Genomic DNA, 16,623 nt, shown 5'->3' on the forward strand with positions numbered 1-16,623 from the left:
GAGTTATAATTTATCATTCACAATCACAATCATAGTATTTAGAATTATAGACACAATCTAGTCATTTTTAGTTCAGTAACTGGGAACCATGAATCTTTTACAATTTTTAAATAATCAGTTTAGCCCAGAAATAGAACTAAAGTGAAATAATGTCCTTGGTGCCCAGGTTGGCTTTCAGGTGGTGACTTTGTCTTCTTCTCCTTCTCTTAGGCTCTGTAGTCTGGGAGGCCTTCCAGTTTTTCCCCTTTGGTTTTGTTGATGCTGTCTGCTACTTCATGGAATCATAGAATTTTTCTACTTCTTTATTTTGTAGAGGGGTAAATGAGGGTCCGTAGCCATTAAGTTATTCATGGTCATGATTACCAGGTCTTCAGCAACAGAATCAGACTGTCCTCCCACTTTAGAGGGATGGTGGGGAGAGAAAGAGAGATAAGGCACCCAGAGGCCTTAAGCCCAAATGGCCGCCCTTATTTTATATGCCATCCATCCACTAAGTACTTCCAACTGGTGTGTCTGCAGAGATGTAAATTACTATCCCAGGATGCTCCGTGGCTGCCAGGTAATTGCTGATGGATATGAGTCCCTGGGGGTAAAAGTGCTCCTCAACAGCAGGTAGTAGTAGCAGCAAAGACATCAACTTTTATTGTACTCCAGTGTTTTACTTATCACCATTCAGTATAGAAAACTTGGGTAGATTTGGGGCTAGTGGCTCATTTACATCCAAGTTAAAAAGGGGGCAGACCTGTCCAAACTTTGTTTGAGCACAGACTACTTTTTAGAATTTTAACAGTTCTGGATTAATGCCTGGGGTGTGGGGATTCTTCCTCAACTAAAATGTTAATGATGCTAAGAACCCAACCCTCTTTAATGCCAATAAAACAGACAAGCTAAATTCATTGAAAAATCAATGATTTGTCTAAAAGTAGCAAAGAGCTGATTCCATTTAAGGCTAGAGATTGCCCAGGACACACCAGATGCAAAGAGGGTTCCAGGGACCCATAGAAGCTAGGAAAGAAGGCAATTGTCTGTTTTTTGTTTTTTAAAGATTTTATTTATTTTATTTTTAGAGAGAGGGGAAGGGAGGGAGAAAGAGAGGAAGAGAAACATTGTTGTGCGAGAGATAAATTGACAGGTTGCCTCTCACACACACCCAACTGGGGACCTGGCCTGCAACCCAGGCATGTGTCCTGACTGAGAATCAAACCGGTGACCTTTTGGTTCGCAGGCCAGCACTCAACCCACTGAGCCACACCAGCCAGGGCAGTTGTCTGTTCATGCACAGGGCCAAGTTGTCATCTCTAAGGAACTGTGGGGAACTCAGGCATCCAGTTAGAACAAAGTGTGGACCTATTAAGCTGTATACTCTGTCAAGGTCTGTAGATGGTGACCATCAAGAGAAAGAAGGAAAAGTTGAAGAAAAAATTTGTCTTATGAGGAAAGGCGCTCAGAGGAGGAAAGAAAGACCAAAGGGAGTAATGAAGCCTGTCTTGTTTTCTGTTCAGAAACAGGTTGCAGAGAGCACCATTTGGGGTGCAAAGAGACCATGACTATAGCCTTAGTTCTAGTTTGGTAAAGTACAATAAAACAAAAGCAAGTTCCAGCCAAAGGCCTCAGTCCAGCCCCTGCTCTTCAGACAGTGCTACGCCTCCTTGGTAGCCAGGCAGCTGGAAACACTCAGTGACTCAAGGCAGAGGGAACCAGGAGGCAGCAGGTGACAGGTGACACCCAACAAGTCACTAATTAAAATATTTTTTAAAGATTTTATGTATTTATTTTTAGAGAAAAGGGAAGGGAGGAAGAGAGGGAGAGAAACATCTATGTGTGAGAGAAACATCTATTGGTTGCCTCTTGCATGCCCCCAACTGGGGACCTGGCTCACAACTCAGGCATGAGCCCTGATTGGTAATCAAACTGGAGGCCTTTCAGTTTGCAGGATGTTGTCCAACCCACTAAAATACACCAGTCTTGGCCACAAATTAAATTATTGTCAGTATATGTTTTCCACCCCAATACACACACACAGATAACTCGAGTTCTAGTTCTGGTTTTTTTTGTTAGTTGTTTGATTTTATTTCTTTTCAGATCTGTTTCCTCATCTGGAAGTTGGTGAAGGTGTCCTGGGTCAGTGGCTTGCAGAATTTTGGGAAGACGGGACACAGAGAGGATGGGTACTCACTCCCCGACACATAACAGATATGCATGCACAAACACACACCAGAGAAGTTCTGCTTTTATCTGTTAATTTTTTAAATGTATCTAAGTAATATCTTATGCAAGCCCTGAGCTTATGTCTTACTTCTGCCGCTAAATTTCAGGGACTTTAGTTATTTGGTTTAGCAATTGTATTTTATCCATCTTCTAGGGCCTAGAGTCTAGTACTATACCTGGCATAGAGTGAGTATTTGATAAACATAGATGCATAAAAACATTACTGATTTAGTTAACTTTACTTTTTACATGCTGGCTTAACCTATTTTAGAATCAGGAAGATCTAAGAACCAATACACATCGTTACTCATTAGATTAATAATTTTTGTTCTCTTGTTTTTCTTCCATGTTCATACTCCCACTTGACCCTACCAGTATTAATACCTCAAGCATCCAAGGAGATATGATAGTTGTCTTCAGACATGTGAGGGTTCTTGTATGAGAAAAGGCATGGATTTATACTATGAGGGGGTTAGATTGAACAAGAGGTAGAATGGCCAGAAGACTTAAGCTCCCCATCACTTTGACACATTCAAACAGAAGCCAAGTCATCAGGAGTAAAATGAAGAACGGATTCAGGGATCAGACAGAGGTGAGGAGCTTGGTCAGATTAAAATCCTTTTAGGCTGCCCTGACCAGTGTGACTCAGCTAGTTGGGCATCGTCCCGTAAACTGAAAGGCCACGGTTTGGATTCCCAGTCAGCACATGGCTAGGTTGTGGATTCAGTCCACAGTCGGTCATGGTGCATATGACCCTGTCTTCCTCTCTCTAAAACCAATAAGCAAATCCTAGAGTGAGGATTTTTTTTTTTAATATTCTTTTAGGCCCCAACAGTGCGTGATTCTGCTTCAGTGTTGGCCAGCTCTCTCCTCAACCAAACAATTAAAAGGCTGATGCAGTTCTCTGTCTGTTGCAGGGGAGAGGCAACAGGTAGAAAATTCGTCAGACTTGTCTAAGATTCTATAATTGGTTTAACCATTCACTCATTTTGACTCTCAAATATTATCAATATGAAACACATAACAAATAAAGGAGTACTGGGAAGAAGTAATTCTTTTTCAGTCCAAGGTTTATATACTTCTCTGTTTCTCTCAGTTAAGCCAACTATGTGATACAGCTATCAAAAATGTGAATGCACTTGTAGGTTCCACAACTTTCTACTAAATAGTACATGTAGTGTCCAGAACAAGGTGATCTAAGCCAGTCAGTCCAAGGTGTCTTCAGGCATGGATGTCATACTTGATGGCATCGCATTTAGAAGAAAGTGACCTCAGTGGTGGAAAATGTGAAACCATGGGTCCTTCCAGGCAGCTGGTTCAGGGAGCAGAAAACCCAACTCAGTTGCTTCAGCCACAAGGGGAATTGATTAAATTGGATGATCAAAAAGCCTAGCATTGCTGGTTTGGGTAGCACGTGATTCAACAACTCACTTTCAGCTATATTCTTAGCAGGCTTCTACCTTTACACACTAAGAATGGCCGCTGGAAGAAGATCATGTCCCTTTTCCTCACATACAACCAGAGAGCCTAAGTTTCAGTTTGACTGGACCCATTTAACTTTCTGCACCCGGGGGATTTTGATGATGCTAACTAGTTAAGCCTGAACCACATGCCTCACCCCTGAAGCTGGGGGTGAAGCCAGCTTTTCATGAAGCACATGGGGCTGGCTGCTTGGGGGCAGGGGAATGTTCTTAGAGTCATTGCTAATGGAAGTGGGGAGAATAGAGGGCAATCAGACATAGCAAATGATCATAGAAAATAGGATGTTCATTCGAGAAAGAAAATACTGTAGAGACGTGACAACTATCTTCAAATATGTGAAGAGCTGTCATTAGACAATTTCTGCGGCTCCCAACCATGTGTACATCTTATAGTAAGACGTATTTGTACTCAGAATAAGAAAGAACTTCCCCACGATTTAAGCTGCCCAAGACAGAATGATTGGGATCCCATCATTGGATGTTCTGGCCAAAGACAGTCTGCCTGTCAGAAATTTACTAAAGCGAATTTCTTTATGGGGCAAGGAATTGAACTCTGTGACCTCTAACATTGTTCCAGGTTCTATGGCCTATGGAGGATTTAAGCTAATAAGAATACAAACTAAATGTTAACTCCAGAAAAACTGTTTCAGACAGTTTGATGCATTTAAAAAAAAAACCTTTTGCTATAGCAGATTTATTTGACCATGAAAGTGGAATGGGCAACAAACTTTCTCCAAAAAAATACCACCCCCCTCTCACTCTTGCACACATAACTGATAAACCAGAGTCTGAAATAGGACCACCCTTTTTTGGAGCAAAGAAAAGAGAAAAGTTTGATAAAGCAAATGTCTAAGATCTTCCTCAAAAGGGAAGTACTTAATGGATTCCCTTGCCAGACCTTAGAGAAAAGGTTAATTTTGTAATTCACATTGATCATTTTTGAAATGTGGTTCTAAGCTCCTGCTTTTCTCACAAGATTTAAGTTCTAAACATTAAACCTTGCATGTGCCCAGAGGATGATTTACTATGGCTCCTATACACCTATGTGGAATAGGACATGAGCTATGTCAGTTTTAAATACTGTACACAAGGGCTAAAAGAGTGTCGACAGGTAGTGAGGTCCTTTTTCCTCTGCTCACTGGCCGGCAGACCCAGCCAATGAATCACGGTGCCCCGCACATTGGTTATCTAACTGTTGTGTTTTGTGTGAAAATGCATTGTCCTTGATGGTCAGGAAGCTGCAAGAGCCAAGTGATCTAATTTATGGTCCCATCTGAGTGGTGCCCTCCTCTAGGCATCTTAGAGCCTTTCTCTCCCATCCAGCTGCTTGTTAAGTTCAGGGATGTCGCATTTTAGCTTTTCAGAACTGGTCATTCCGGAATGCAGCACCCTCCCTGGAGTTTGAGATGTGGGGAGAGAAGGTGCCGAAGTGGATCTTAAAATGTGGGGATCATAGTGACTTCCTTATGCCCTACTGAATAGTTCTCGCTAAATCCTCTTATGACTTATTTTTATTTTAAGTCCTTTTTTGTTTGTTTAAATAAGTCTTGCTACTTAGTTTTTGGTTTTGTACTATACAAAATATGCTAATGGACTCACAGACATGATAAGAACTTGAACAATGTAAGAGGCTGAACCAGGGAGATAGGATGGCACCAGTGAATTATACTTGTTCATTTTATATTATTAGAAATAATATATAGTATATTCATTGATTTTGTCTCATAATCAGTATCTAAAAGTGCAGTTTGCCTAAAATTCCCATTTGTAGTTAAGCAGAATAAATTTTGTTCTAGTCCCTTATTTTTTCAAAACAGTCCTCTGGGAACTTTTACTTTAAATTAGTGGTACAAAGCACTGTATATTCAGATTTAGCTTGTGGTCATGTGGACGTGATTTTTTTTTTTCTCTCTCTCTCTTATTGAAGACTTTAAGATTTGGGCACTTTTGGGGGGCGGGGACAGGTTATAATGGATTGGAGGTGGTGCATCCCTAAGTTTTAGCACCCAGCGCAGTGCCAGGTAAAATGAGACGGAATGCCAGGTGCCAGTTCTCCCCCAGATAGGAAAGAAATCATGGCACCTGAATGGGAAGCTCTGCCTTTGAAGATTCTCTGGGATCCTCTAACTCACTTCTTTACTTTGTGGACCTGAACCCTGTCTGAACCCAGTGAAGGGAGGGAGCATCTGAGCCATGTCAGTCTGACCTGGAATTCCAGGGGTCTTTTGGACTCCAAAGTTTGTGCATTTCCCCCACACTAGGCAGCCTCCTGAGTCAGCAGTCAGGTATAGGCCAGGTACTACCTTTGACCCTAGATACGCCCCTCTGAGCCTCAGTTTCCCTAACAACAAAATGAGTAGATTGAACTAGATCATCACTGAGGTCCCTTCCATTTCAAAAGTTCTTTAGATCATTCTTTTCATTTAGCATATTAAAGTCTCAGTTTACTTTAACCCCTATTTATATTTAGCTTAATGCATCTGATTTGAAAGAAGAGCCTTTGCAAAATAGCTACAGTTCCTGAAATTTGAAGTTTAAAAAAAGAATAAAGAAGAGTTCAACACTGAAAGCTAGAATGTGATGTCAGTAGCATAACAAATAAAAATGATATTTTTTTAAAATCCAACCATATGATTTAATTTTATATTTCTTTTTTTTCTGTTTAAGAGAAAAATAACACAAGCTTGAAAAGCAGTAAATATGTAAAGAGAAAATTTGTCAACTGATATTGGAAGATCTGACCTAGGTCACACATAAATCTCTCAGACAAGAGCTGCAGGGCAAGCCATAATTTCAGAGTAAAAGAGAAAATGAAGCTATGGCTGGTGTCTTCTCTAAGGTACATAGGTGGATTCATTTTAGTTTTCTGGTCGTGCTTCTGAATATAATGTGAAAGGACTGGTCACCAAGTCGGTTTGACCACTATCTGTATAAAGTACCTCTACAGATAGACAAGCATAACGTGAGACTTCCAGAGTTGCTTTTTATCACCAGAGTCAAAGCCCCACGAGCAAATTTTTGTATTGGCAATTTCCTTTCCAGGCTCATTTTCCAAACTCTTAAGTCATGTTATAGGAGCTTTTCTAAATTGCCAATTATATGTTTTTTGCGAGGAATACATGATAAATGTCACTGCAGTAACATCCTGATACCTGACTAATGCTTTGCCTCATTGTTATGAAGTCATTCTCCCCCTTTTAAACACATAAGGGTCTGTCTTACGGTAGAATAAGCCATAACTAAACCTTGTTAGTGTAGCTTAAAATCTCGATTCTAAGGGCTGGCAAAAGAAAAAAGCTGTGCCCGGAAGAGGGAAGAGGTTCATCTTAATTAGAGTATCAAAATGCTACTAGTTCCAGAGACAAATTAGCTAAGGGTTTGACTGGAGCAATTACTGTTCCATTCATTGTCCCCAAGTACTACTTAGACATAGAAAAGTCAGCACAAGCAAAATGTACAAGCGAGAACGTGGACTTAAACAAGTTAGTTATAAACAGCATTTCTTATGTTGTGAGGTGCAGGCAATACATCAGCCCTAACAATGTTATTGTATTCCTCTAAACTCTGTTCTCACAGCTAAGCACTTGGAAGGCAAATCCAGAATAAAGAGAGGCTTTTCCAAAACTAACATTTTATATTGAGTATCCTTAGCACCACTTTTAATGTGCTATAAAACTAGGGGCTTCGCTTTTTCTTGAACTGTGTACAAAAGCCGAGGCAGTGACTGGAGGTTGACTTTCTTTGGATCTGTTTTATGGTTGCTGCGCCTGTACTGTAATGTGATCTTGAAAAAGGTAAACAACAAAGAGTTTAGCAGTGAAAAATATGCCTAATATAAATACAGCCGAGTACATGGCAGATCAGAATGTTGGAAAATATGACTGTGGCCTTAAATTTTCTGGTAGAATTAACAGAGGAACAGAATATAGCCTTTAAGGCAATATATCTGAGACAGGGAAAGGAGATAATACATCTAACTCTATGGTCTGTGTGGCATTCGTATAAAGAAAAGCACAGTAGCTTTATTTAATTGAGAAAATGAATCAATTACAATGATGTTGCATCATCAAATTCTTGTGAAATAGAAGATATAAGTCACCACATTGTGTAACAGTGGTAAAAAGTAATTGAGTATCTTAAGCATTTTGAATCAATTTCAGGTACTGCCACTGCTACCTTAATACAAAATTTATGAAGATGATTTCATATAATATGTTACTATCAAAACCGTGTAATAAAACCTGGTAACAATGTCTCTCTTTAAAAATCTGAGCAGAACAGTATAGTTATAAGATCATTTTTAAAAAGACTTTGGTATTTCTGTTTCTCCCTTTCTTACGGTAAAGAACCAGCATTAAAATAGTACAGTTTTAAGTTGTCTTAAACCACGCATTAAAGCCACAAAATAAGGGAAGGTGGAAAGCTTCTCCAAGATCTCGGTTCATAAGGAAATATCCTCCCTTTACTTGTTTGGTTCCTACCACTCATGTTACTGGGAGCAATGTCTCATAATCCCGTCCTGAATTCATCTGGAAACATCTCACTTAGAATGTTTGCCACATGTTTTCCTCAGAGACTGTTGTATTCCCCATGACTGTTGGAAATTTGTGAAAAACATTCTCTCTGAGGTCAAATGAATTTCTAATTCTTTGTTCATTAAAAGTAACTCCCCTGTTGAAGTAGATATAGCTTACCAAGAATGGGGACAGAGTGGAGTATCCATGTGCACTTAAAAATATATAAAAGCAAAGTTACCTGGGCTTTTCAGGATTTTTTTTAAAGGTGGTATAGCTTGTTACTAAAATCCTTAACCACTCCAGGGTGGTAGTTAACAACTCTGTCTTCCTTTTTCATACAAATCTGCATTTGAAGAGCCTTATCCAGAAGTTCTCATTGACTAGAGGATCAATGAGCAACATTAAGTAGACTGAAACTGCACCTGAAACTAATATAATATTGAATGTCAACTGTAATTGAAAAAATTAATTTAAAAAATTTTAAGTAGACTAAGAGCCCGTTAGCCTGGGAGAGAGGTTTTTGAGAGTAGTGTTTGGGGAGGGAAGGGGTGATAAGGAGCCAAGAGCTGTGATGGTGGGTGCCATGTTCAGTTGGGGTCATGCACGGAAAAGCACTTTTTAAAACACTCAAGCTCTGGGTAGAAGGATCTGCTGATCAGCCATATGGATGCAAAGGAAACGAAAAAACATAGCTTCTGTCTTTGAGAAGCTTTTAGTCTAGTTGAAAAAACCCACATGCCAAAATTGATACTTTATCAACTTTGCCATTCTAAGTATATATTCAAATCTAATTGATTTTAAGCAATACTATGACTGTAGGCTGATATAATGGAGATGCTGGAGAGAAAGGAGCATTGGAGAAGAACCAGCACAACCACAGCCTCTTCCTATGACCCCATCCTCTGAGAGGCCCAGTTTTCCCATCACAGAAGACAGATGATCATCCCTGCCAACCTCAAGGTGGCTGTGGAGATCAAATGAGAATGTGTATGTGGAAGAACTTTTAAAAGCATCATTAAAAACATATAGGGGACTATTACTGCTTGTCCTATGTTTTACCAACTGGTTGCAGCTCAGTTATCCCAGCAACCAGCTGACCCATCAGTTGTATTTCATTTCTGAAATTTTTCTTAGGAAATTTATCGCTGGGACTCCATTTTCATTGAGCTTGTAGTAACTGTAGGCATGGGAGAGGTGCATTGAAGTGTTTAATACTTTAATTACAGTGGATGTTTTATTAATTTGGTGTCACATTTTAGTAACTTTTCTAAGTCGGTATTAGATGTGTGAGCAGCCTGCCTTTAGAATGTTGATTAGGAAAAGGCATTTCTTACTTTACTCTACTTTGTCCCCAGAAAAACAGTGTAAAACTTGCATGGATTTTATTTTCCCAGAGAGCTTTGCTGTCCTGGAAACAGGCGAAAGGAACTTTGGGAAAGGTGGAGTGTTCACCCCACTCCTGAGTGAGAGACAAATACTTCAACCACATAATTAACGTTTTCTTCACAAAATAGGGGATTGTGAGCAAACACTGGCAGGAATCCAAAATTCTAATTTCTGACTATGATTTAATTTCAATTTTAAATAAATCGGTTTTTAATTTAAAAAGAGTGAGCTTCATAACATTAGCAATGATTGCAACATTAAACCCAGTGTTCACAATCTAGCAATATAAAACATTATTTATATCTGAATCGTAAACAGCCTTTTGAAATGGATTATGGTTTTTCTCCCTATTCTAATACAACCTGGAGGGTACTAAAAAGTGTTGTGTGAAATTAACATTCTGCTGACTTTCGCCTATAAATGAGAAGCGAGCTATTAACATTTGTGTATTTTCATTATGTAAATTGTGTTAACACATGCCCACAAATTGCCACCAGCAATGCAATAATTTTCTCTCAGTGATCATAATGTGTCCAAGTGAGTCATTTTGATTATGACATGCTAATTACATATTGCCTTTTTTCAGATTCAGAAAAACCAGGGATCTTTAATGGTAAGCTTTATGAGTTCAGAAAAAAATTCACTTTTCTTTTTCCTGATGGCTGCTTCCTTTGCATGCTTGAATGCCTTGTTTTAAACTTAGCAAATTGCATTTTGAAGAAAATGCAAACCTTTAACTGCCTGTATTAGATTAGGTACCATTAGAAATAATAGAACATCCTGAGCATCAATGTTTTTATAAGAGTTTGCTGTTGTTGATTAATCTTGCTATATTTTATTGCATTAATGATTTTTTCTTTCCACTCCACTGTAAAGATATTGCATAGAGGCTAATACTTTTTCCTCTCTTCTTTCCCATTGCAGCCTCTCCAGCTTCTGCAGTGCATTGTTGATGAGGTGAGGCATCGTCTTATGTGCTTTCACTCCTAAAGTCATTCCTAATGGTGTGGAAAGCTTATATTTTGTTTCCTAATGAAGCACAATGCCCAACATCCTCGGAGCAAGTTGTGTTGTGTGGCTCTGAGCTGTGTTACGTGAGCTGGCCCTGTCCTGAATCTGATTCTGGCCGAGAATCCCTGCCAAAACAGACTGTCCCACAGGCTCGTCCTCGGGGTTCCCAGAAGCCCTAAAGACAAAACATGATAATATTAATTTATCCTTTCCCTGGCCAGATGGGTATGGAGCCGGAAATTAAAGTGGTATCATTTTTTTCCACAACAGATATTTTAAGTCATTCAGTAGGCAAGGGTCAGAGTTGAACAGCAAATATAAGCCGGATAAAATTGGTCTTCCTTGCTTTATTTACCCAAAGCATATCAGAGTGATAAAAACTGTTCAGAAGCTCCAGGTCAACAGTTCAGCTTTAATTTCCTAATTAGGCATTTCTCCCAGAATATACTCCTAACTTCTTACACTTCTAACTTGTATTCTTATATTTTAAGTCATTCTACCTCTGGTCCTCCTTAGCCGAGTTCCACTGTCCCTTTGCCTTCATGCAGTTGATCTGCCTGCATTTCTTTCTCAATCAACTTTGTCTACTTTTTATTCAGAATTTAAATTCCTTTTTTTTTTCCCTATAAACTAACAGTCTTACAGTACACAAGGCTCTCAATTAAGAAACAGTAACATTTTTTTAAAACTTGAGTTTTTCTAGATTTGGGCTTGCCTACTAGCAATGTTTATTTTTTAACTTTAATTTTACAATATTTAAAACACTTAAAATGGAGGCAATAAATGAGTCAGAAAGGAAAGTTTGAAAGAAAACAAATCGTAATTCATAATTATTCCTCTCAATTAAACATCTGTATAACCAGATATGAGATTTGGGAGAAAAAATAAAGATTCTCCTAGGAAAAAAACAAACGCGAACACATATCCCAATAATAGTAAGAATGGGGCTCGAAGATCCTTAATGGTTGCATCAGTCAGTCCATATATCCCCTGCAAGCCATAAACCATGTTGGAGCAAAAATGAAGGCATTGTCCTGAAACAAATGGAGCCCCCATTATCTCAAATATCAGATGGGCCTTCTGGATCTAATAGCTCATCAATATCTTCTGTCATCTTAGATTCCAAAAGCATCCTATCCCCATCAGAATCCACCCAAATAAACTGATTTTCATGAAGTCCCCCTCCAGGATCACTTACGAATATGCCCATGGAAGCTTGGCCTGTCTGGTCAAGTGCACAGCCTGCTGTGCATCCTGGGCTCTCCTGTTCTTGGCCTGCCAGGCTCCTGGGTCTCAGACCAGTTAGGTATAGATGTTCTTCACCAATAATGTATGTATTGCTGGAGAGCTAATCTGAAGGTTTCTGGATCGAATGGATATTTGTATTTCTTATTTAAAGTAGTGGTCATTGATACTAAATTTAAAATATTTTACTTTTTTTAATTTGAGCAAAATCCTGAGATGCTTGAAACTATCATGGGAAGATGTTCTGTCTAGGGAGGGAAGGTCTGTGTGATGAAGGACAAGAGTGTGTAACTTAAATCATGTGTGTTTCTTTCATCCTATATAAAAATATAACTTAGACACCTATTCTTACTTACTCTAAAGACATTAAGATACCTTCTTTATGGAAACTTGGAAAATTCACATTGTCTTCACCAAAACAAACATAAGTTGGTCTTGGAACAGAGCTGATACTCAGTATAAGAGCATTAGGAAAGAAGTGGTCAGAGGACCTTTAGGCATCATAGTTTCTAAGGAAGAGAAGATTGGTGGGGTCCTTTAACTACTGTGCTTGTCCTGTGTTTACCAGATTTCTCATTGCTGTGATACAGTGTTTCTCAAAGGGTAGTCCAAGGGCTAACTGCATCAGATATACCTAAGGCTCTTGTTAAAAATGTAGACTCTTGCACCCAATCACTGAATTAGACTTTCTAGGTATGGAGCCCAGGAAACTACATTTTTACTAACTTCCCAGGTAACTCTGCACATTAAAGTGTGAGAACCTCTTCCATAATGGCCTTTTAGGCTAACACTTCCCTTTTAGATCCCAGAAGGCAAGTAACTATCTTCATTAGCATCTGACTTTTAGGGCTCTTATTCCTGAGTGAATATAACCAGCCAAGATTTGAGCCATTTTACTCCTTGCGCATGAAATATACTCCATTGTGAAAAGGATATTCAATGATAGTATATACTATTTCTGTTAGAGAAAAGTCAGATCAAAAACTACCACCTTTAAGGGAGCCTGATTCAAACAAGATGGATGTATCTGGAGTCATATACAAAACACCAAGCAAAGCCCAATGTAATATACTTCATTATTATGTGGATGCAGCTTGACCTCCTGACACCTGGCAAAGCATAAAGAAGTAGTAAAACAAGATAAAGTGGGCAGGAGGCAGCCCTGGAATGCACAGAAGTGAAAGTCAGACCCATTCTGGGACTCGGGAGATGGAATCATGGGACAAATCCAGAGTCAGACACCTGATGTCCAAATAGATAACACCAAAAGTTAAACAGAGGAGTAAGAATCACCAACATGAAACTTGAACCACAGAATAGGAACTGCAAGGGTAGCCAAGGTAATAGGGAAATCAAGCTCCAATCAGAAATCTGGGCAATCCAATTTAATTTTAGTGGGTGGAGTTTAATCTGGTTTGGGGCTAACTCAGGATATGAGTGATGTCTTAAAGACACTATCTGATGCCTCAGAGTTGCTTCTCTTAAAGCACTTCTTACTTTAAAACCTCAGGTTTTAATCAAGCCCTCTCCAAGTCCCTGAATACCTGTGTTATAAAGAACTTTGGTTTATTGTAAGTGATGTGTGTCTGTGTGTGCCGTGATGACTTCGCAATCTGATATCTTTGGAGAATAAGGTGGCCCTATTGTAGATAACTGCAGTTTACTACTTTAAGCTCTAACAAAAATGAGAAATACTGCATTTTTAGGAAGAGATGTTTCTAAAATGTATTTGCTCTTGGCAGTCTGTCGACAGAGTGTACTGAATATCATTTAACCTTTTCTTGATGACTCAGGTCCTTGTTTTGAACATGGTACTTTGATGTATTGATGCCCTCCAGAGCTATAGAATTGTATGGGGCTTGCCTTGCTCTTGCACTGAATTTTACCAACCATTTTGCCCATGTGTTTGGCCTTGGCACTTAGTGATGCGCTTGGGCCTCTTGAAGTATATGGAGCCATTTGCTTCCAGGCTAAATGGCCCTGCTTAGCTGTGCTGCTCTGCTTGGTGCTTTTCCTCTGTTCTGTCTTATGATCGCCTCTGTTTTCTATGGTCACTCCTCATTCTTGCCAGTGACTACCTACTGCCCCAGTGCTCTGACCATCTCTCTTCAGTCGTTGCACTCCTGATAGTGACCTTAGCAAAAATAAAAGTGACAAATGAAATCAGATATTTAACAACGCTCTCCATATCCATGATTCTGTCTCTGCTCTTCTTGTTTGCTTAGTTTGTTTTTAGATTCAATTGTTGATAGATAATGTATTTATTGCCATTTTATTGTTCATAGTTTTGATCTTTTGATAGGTGCCAGGTGGGAGAAAAGTGTGGGGGAATGGATGAAGAGGTGAGGGGATTAAGAAGGACAAATGGGTAGTTACAGAATAGCCATGGGGATGTAAAGTACAATATAGGAAACGGAGTTGCCAAAGAACTTACACACATGACCCATGGACATGAATAATGGTGTGGGGTTTGCCTGAGGGAGTGGGGGTTGCTGGTTGGAGGGAGGCAAAGGGAGGAAAATTGGGACAACCGTGATAGCATAATTAGTAAAACATAGTGTAAAAAAAGAAATCAGATGCCTAAATGGTATTTGTAAGGCCAGACGCACTCATCTGAGAAGAGTGAGAGTGCTGACGCCTTCTTTAATTAAGTAAAATGGGTGGGCTTCTGTTCATTCATTCACCAAACAGTTACCAAAAATACCCACTATGTGCTAGCTCAAGTTGTACAGGTCATGGTCAGGACAGCCTCCAAGCCTAGAGAGGACTGGACTTCTAGGCAAGGGACCCAGGCCAGCTGCAAACTGGGCCTGTAGGGGAGAGTAGGAAGGCAGAAGTACATTCCCAAATCCTGGGACAACACAATGTGTTGGGACTCGAGAGTCTGGGTAGCTATCTAACACTCTACCCAACGTTTGAGCTCCCAGTTTGGCTGGCAACAAAGGGCTGGCCACATGGGTGGTGTAGCAGGTGGAAATATAGCAGTGGTATCTGAGTCATCAAATCCCAGGTTGACTGGAGCCAGCGAGTGGATTGAGGTGCTGGGGACTTCTTCCTTGGCCTGCCCCCAAGTAGTTCACAGCCTTGGAAAAGATGTGGACATGGAAATGAATAATTATTTTATTGTAGGGGGCATACTATACAACCCTGAAACAGGAGGGTTCTGGGGGTGGATTAAGAGATGCCCCTCAGGGGAGGTGACATTTAAGCTAGGACCTAAAGGAGGAATAGAAGTTTGCCAGGTCACAAAAGGAAAAAAGTAAATGTCAGAAAGGCTTGAAACTTTCTTGTGAATTATTTTTGAGTTCATAGATGCATTTGAGAATGTTCAGGTTGTCTAAAATATAACAATCAGAAAAATAGATTATTACTCTGAGTATATATATATGTGTTTCAAGCATATTACAACTAAAAATAAATTTCTGTCTAGCATCTGTAGGTGCTTAGCAGGACGATTAGCAAATCCCTGATTTATACTTCTGTTTATTCATTTTACTAGTAAAAAGTGAATTCAAATAAGTCATGTTTTATACCCAATCAGAAGTATCTTCTACATGAAAGTGTTGATTTCCTAGTAAGAACTAACTACAGAATTTGTAAACTACCGCAATGGTTCTGAAATAAAAGCAAAAACTTTTAGTGGTCAGCAGTAGCCTACAGTACCAGGTATGTAGACAAATGATGGGCTTGATTGTTGAAGATGGTAGATGAATTATTCTAAGTTATATTGATTGTTCTTCCCTGATGCGGATAGAAAGTAAGTAGGGTTTGGTCTCAGGAATAGACATAAAGAATAGAATTGTGAGCTTAGAAGTTACCCCAGGTAGCCATGGTTAATTGTTTTGCATATGAATTCTATAATAAAATTATGGGCAGGGTGCTCAGGAAACAGAGAAGAGAGCTGATAATGGAGGAGATGATACTGTCCCAGAGGGCTCTGCAGAGAAGGGGAGCCAAAGGGCCAGTAGGAGTTAGGCTCAGAGATACTTAAGCCCCTGCAGGAATTCACTATGGCTGCAATGCTTGGCAAAATACTAACAGATGAGGCAAGGACCACATTTCAAAGTATCTTTACACCCTGTGCCTGGAGGCATTTCTGAGAAGGCAGTAGGGCTGAGGGAGGGCTGAAAGTTTTAAGCAGAAAATTAACAGAACCAAATTTGTGTTTCAGGAACATCACTCTGACAGGATATGGAAGATGGATTATTGGGAAGGACAATTAGGAAGTTATAGTTCTGATCAGAAATTATGAGGGCTTTAATTAGTACAGCTGTAGCATGTATGAAAGGTGTTTAGGGGAGAGAATAAGCTGGATTTCTGAGAAATTGGATTCGGGGAAGCAGGAAGAGGTCGGTCGGGTCAGGGATGAAGCACACAGCTTGGACAGTCGGGCCCACACTGAGACGGGGTGCACACACTTGGTGGGAAGATGATTAGCGTTCATAGGAGAACAAACACCAAGTGCCTCATTTAAAACTATATTATTTAAAACTATATTAAATCCCTGTTTCATGCCCAGTTATAGGAAGTTTTATCAATGAGACCCTTAAGTTCCAGAGCTTTTCCTCTTCCTAGGGCTGCATGTAATATACAGAGTAACTCATAAATATTTGTTAAATGACGTTTCTGTTGTAACTATAAAAGAACTTACTACTTGGTTTTTCAAGACCTCAAAAAAAAAAAACAAATCCAAAAAGTAGTAGAATATGACAAGGAGGTACTTAACTAATATGTGTTCCTTTATCGAGATTCAGAAGTCTAGCCTTCGGTTGTGT

At 39.5% G+C, this 16,623-nt stretch overlaps 1 protein-coding gene across 9 annotated transcripts in view; it reads left to right on the top strand.

Annotated features, from left to right (window-relative positions):
* The window catches only part of MAP2K5 (mitogen-activated protein kinase kinase 5), a 255,139-nt gene that overhangs the window by 186,261 nt on the left and 52,255 nt on the right, over window positions 1-16,623 (top strand). For 3 of the 9 annotated variants that reach the window (XM_090270812.1, XM_090270813.1, XM_090270819.1), the window contains 3 exons: window positions 2,083-2,121; window positions 10,179-10,205; window positions 10,517-10,549. The exons of 1 other annotated variant lie outside the window; for it this stretch is intronic. In XM_090270812.1, coding sequence (XP_090126938.1) covers window positions 2,083-2,121; window positions 10,179-10,205; window positions 10,517-10,549 — 99 coding nt within the window. The remainder of the gene's footprint in view (window positions 1-2,082; window positions 2,122-10,178; window positions 10,206-10,516; window positions 10,550-16,623) is intronic. 5 more of the 9 variants (XM_090270815.1, XM_090270817.1, XM_090270820.1 and 2 more) reach the window with 2 other exon arrangements.

The sequence above is a fragment of the Furipterus horrens genome, unplaced genomic scaffold, assembly GCF_987537825.1.
Source record: "Furipterus horrens unplaced genomic scaffold, mFurHor1.1.pri manual_scaffold_3, whole genome shotgun sequence".
NCBI classification, from domain to species: domain Eukaryota; kingdom Metazoa; phylum Chordata; class Mammalia; order Chiroptera; family Furipteridae; genus Furipterus; species Furipterus horrens.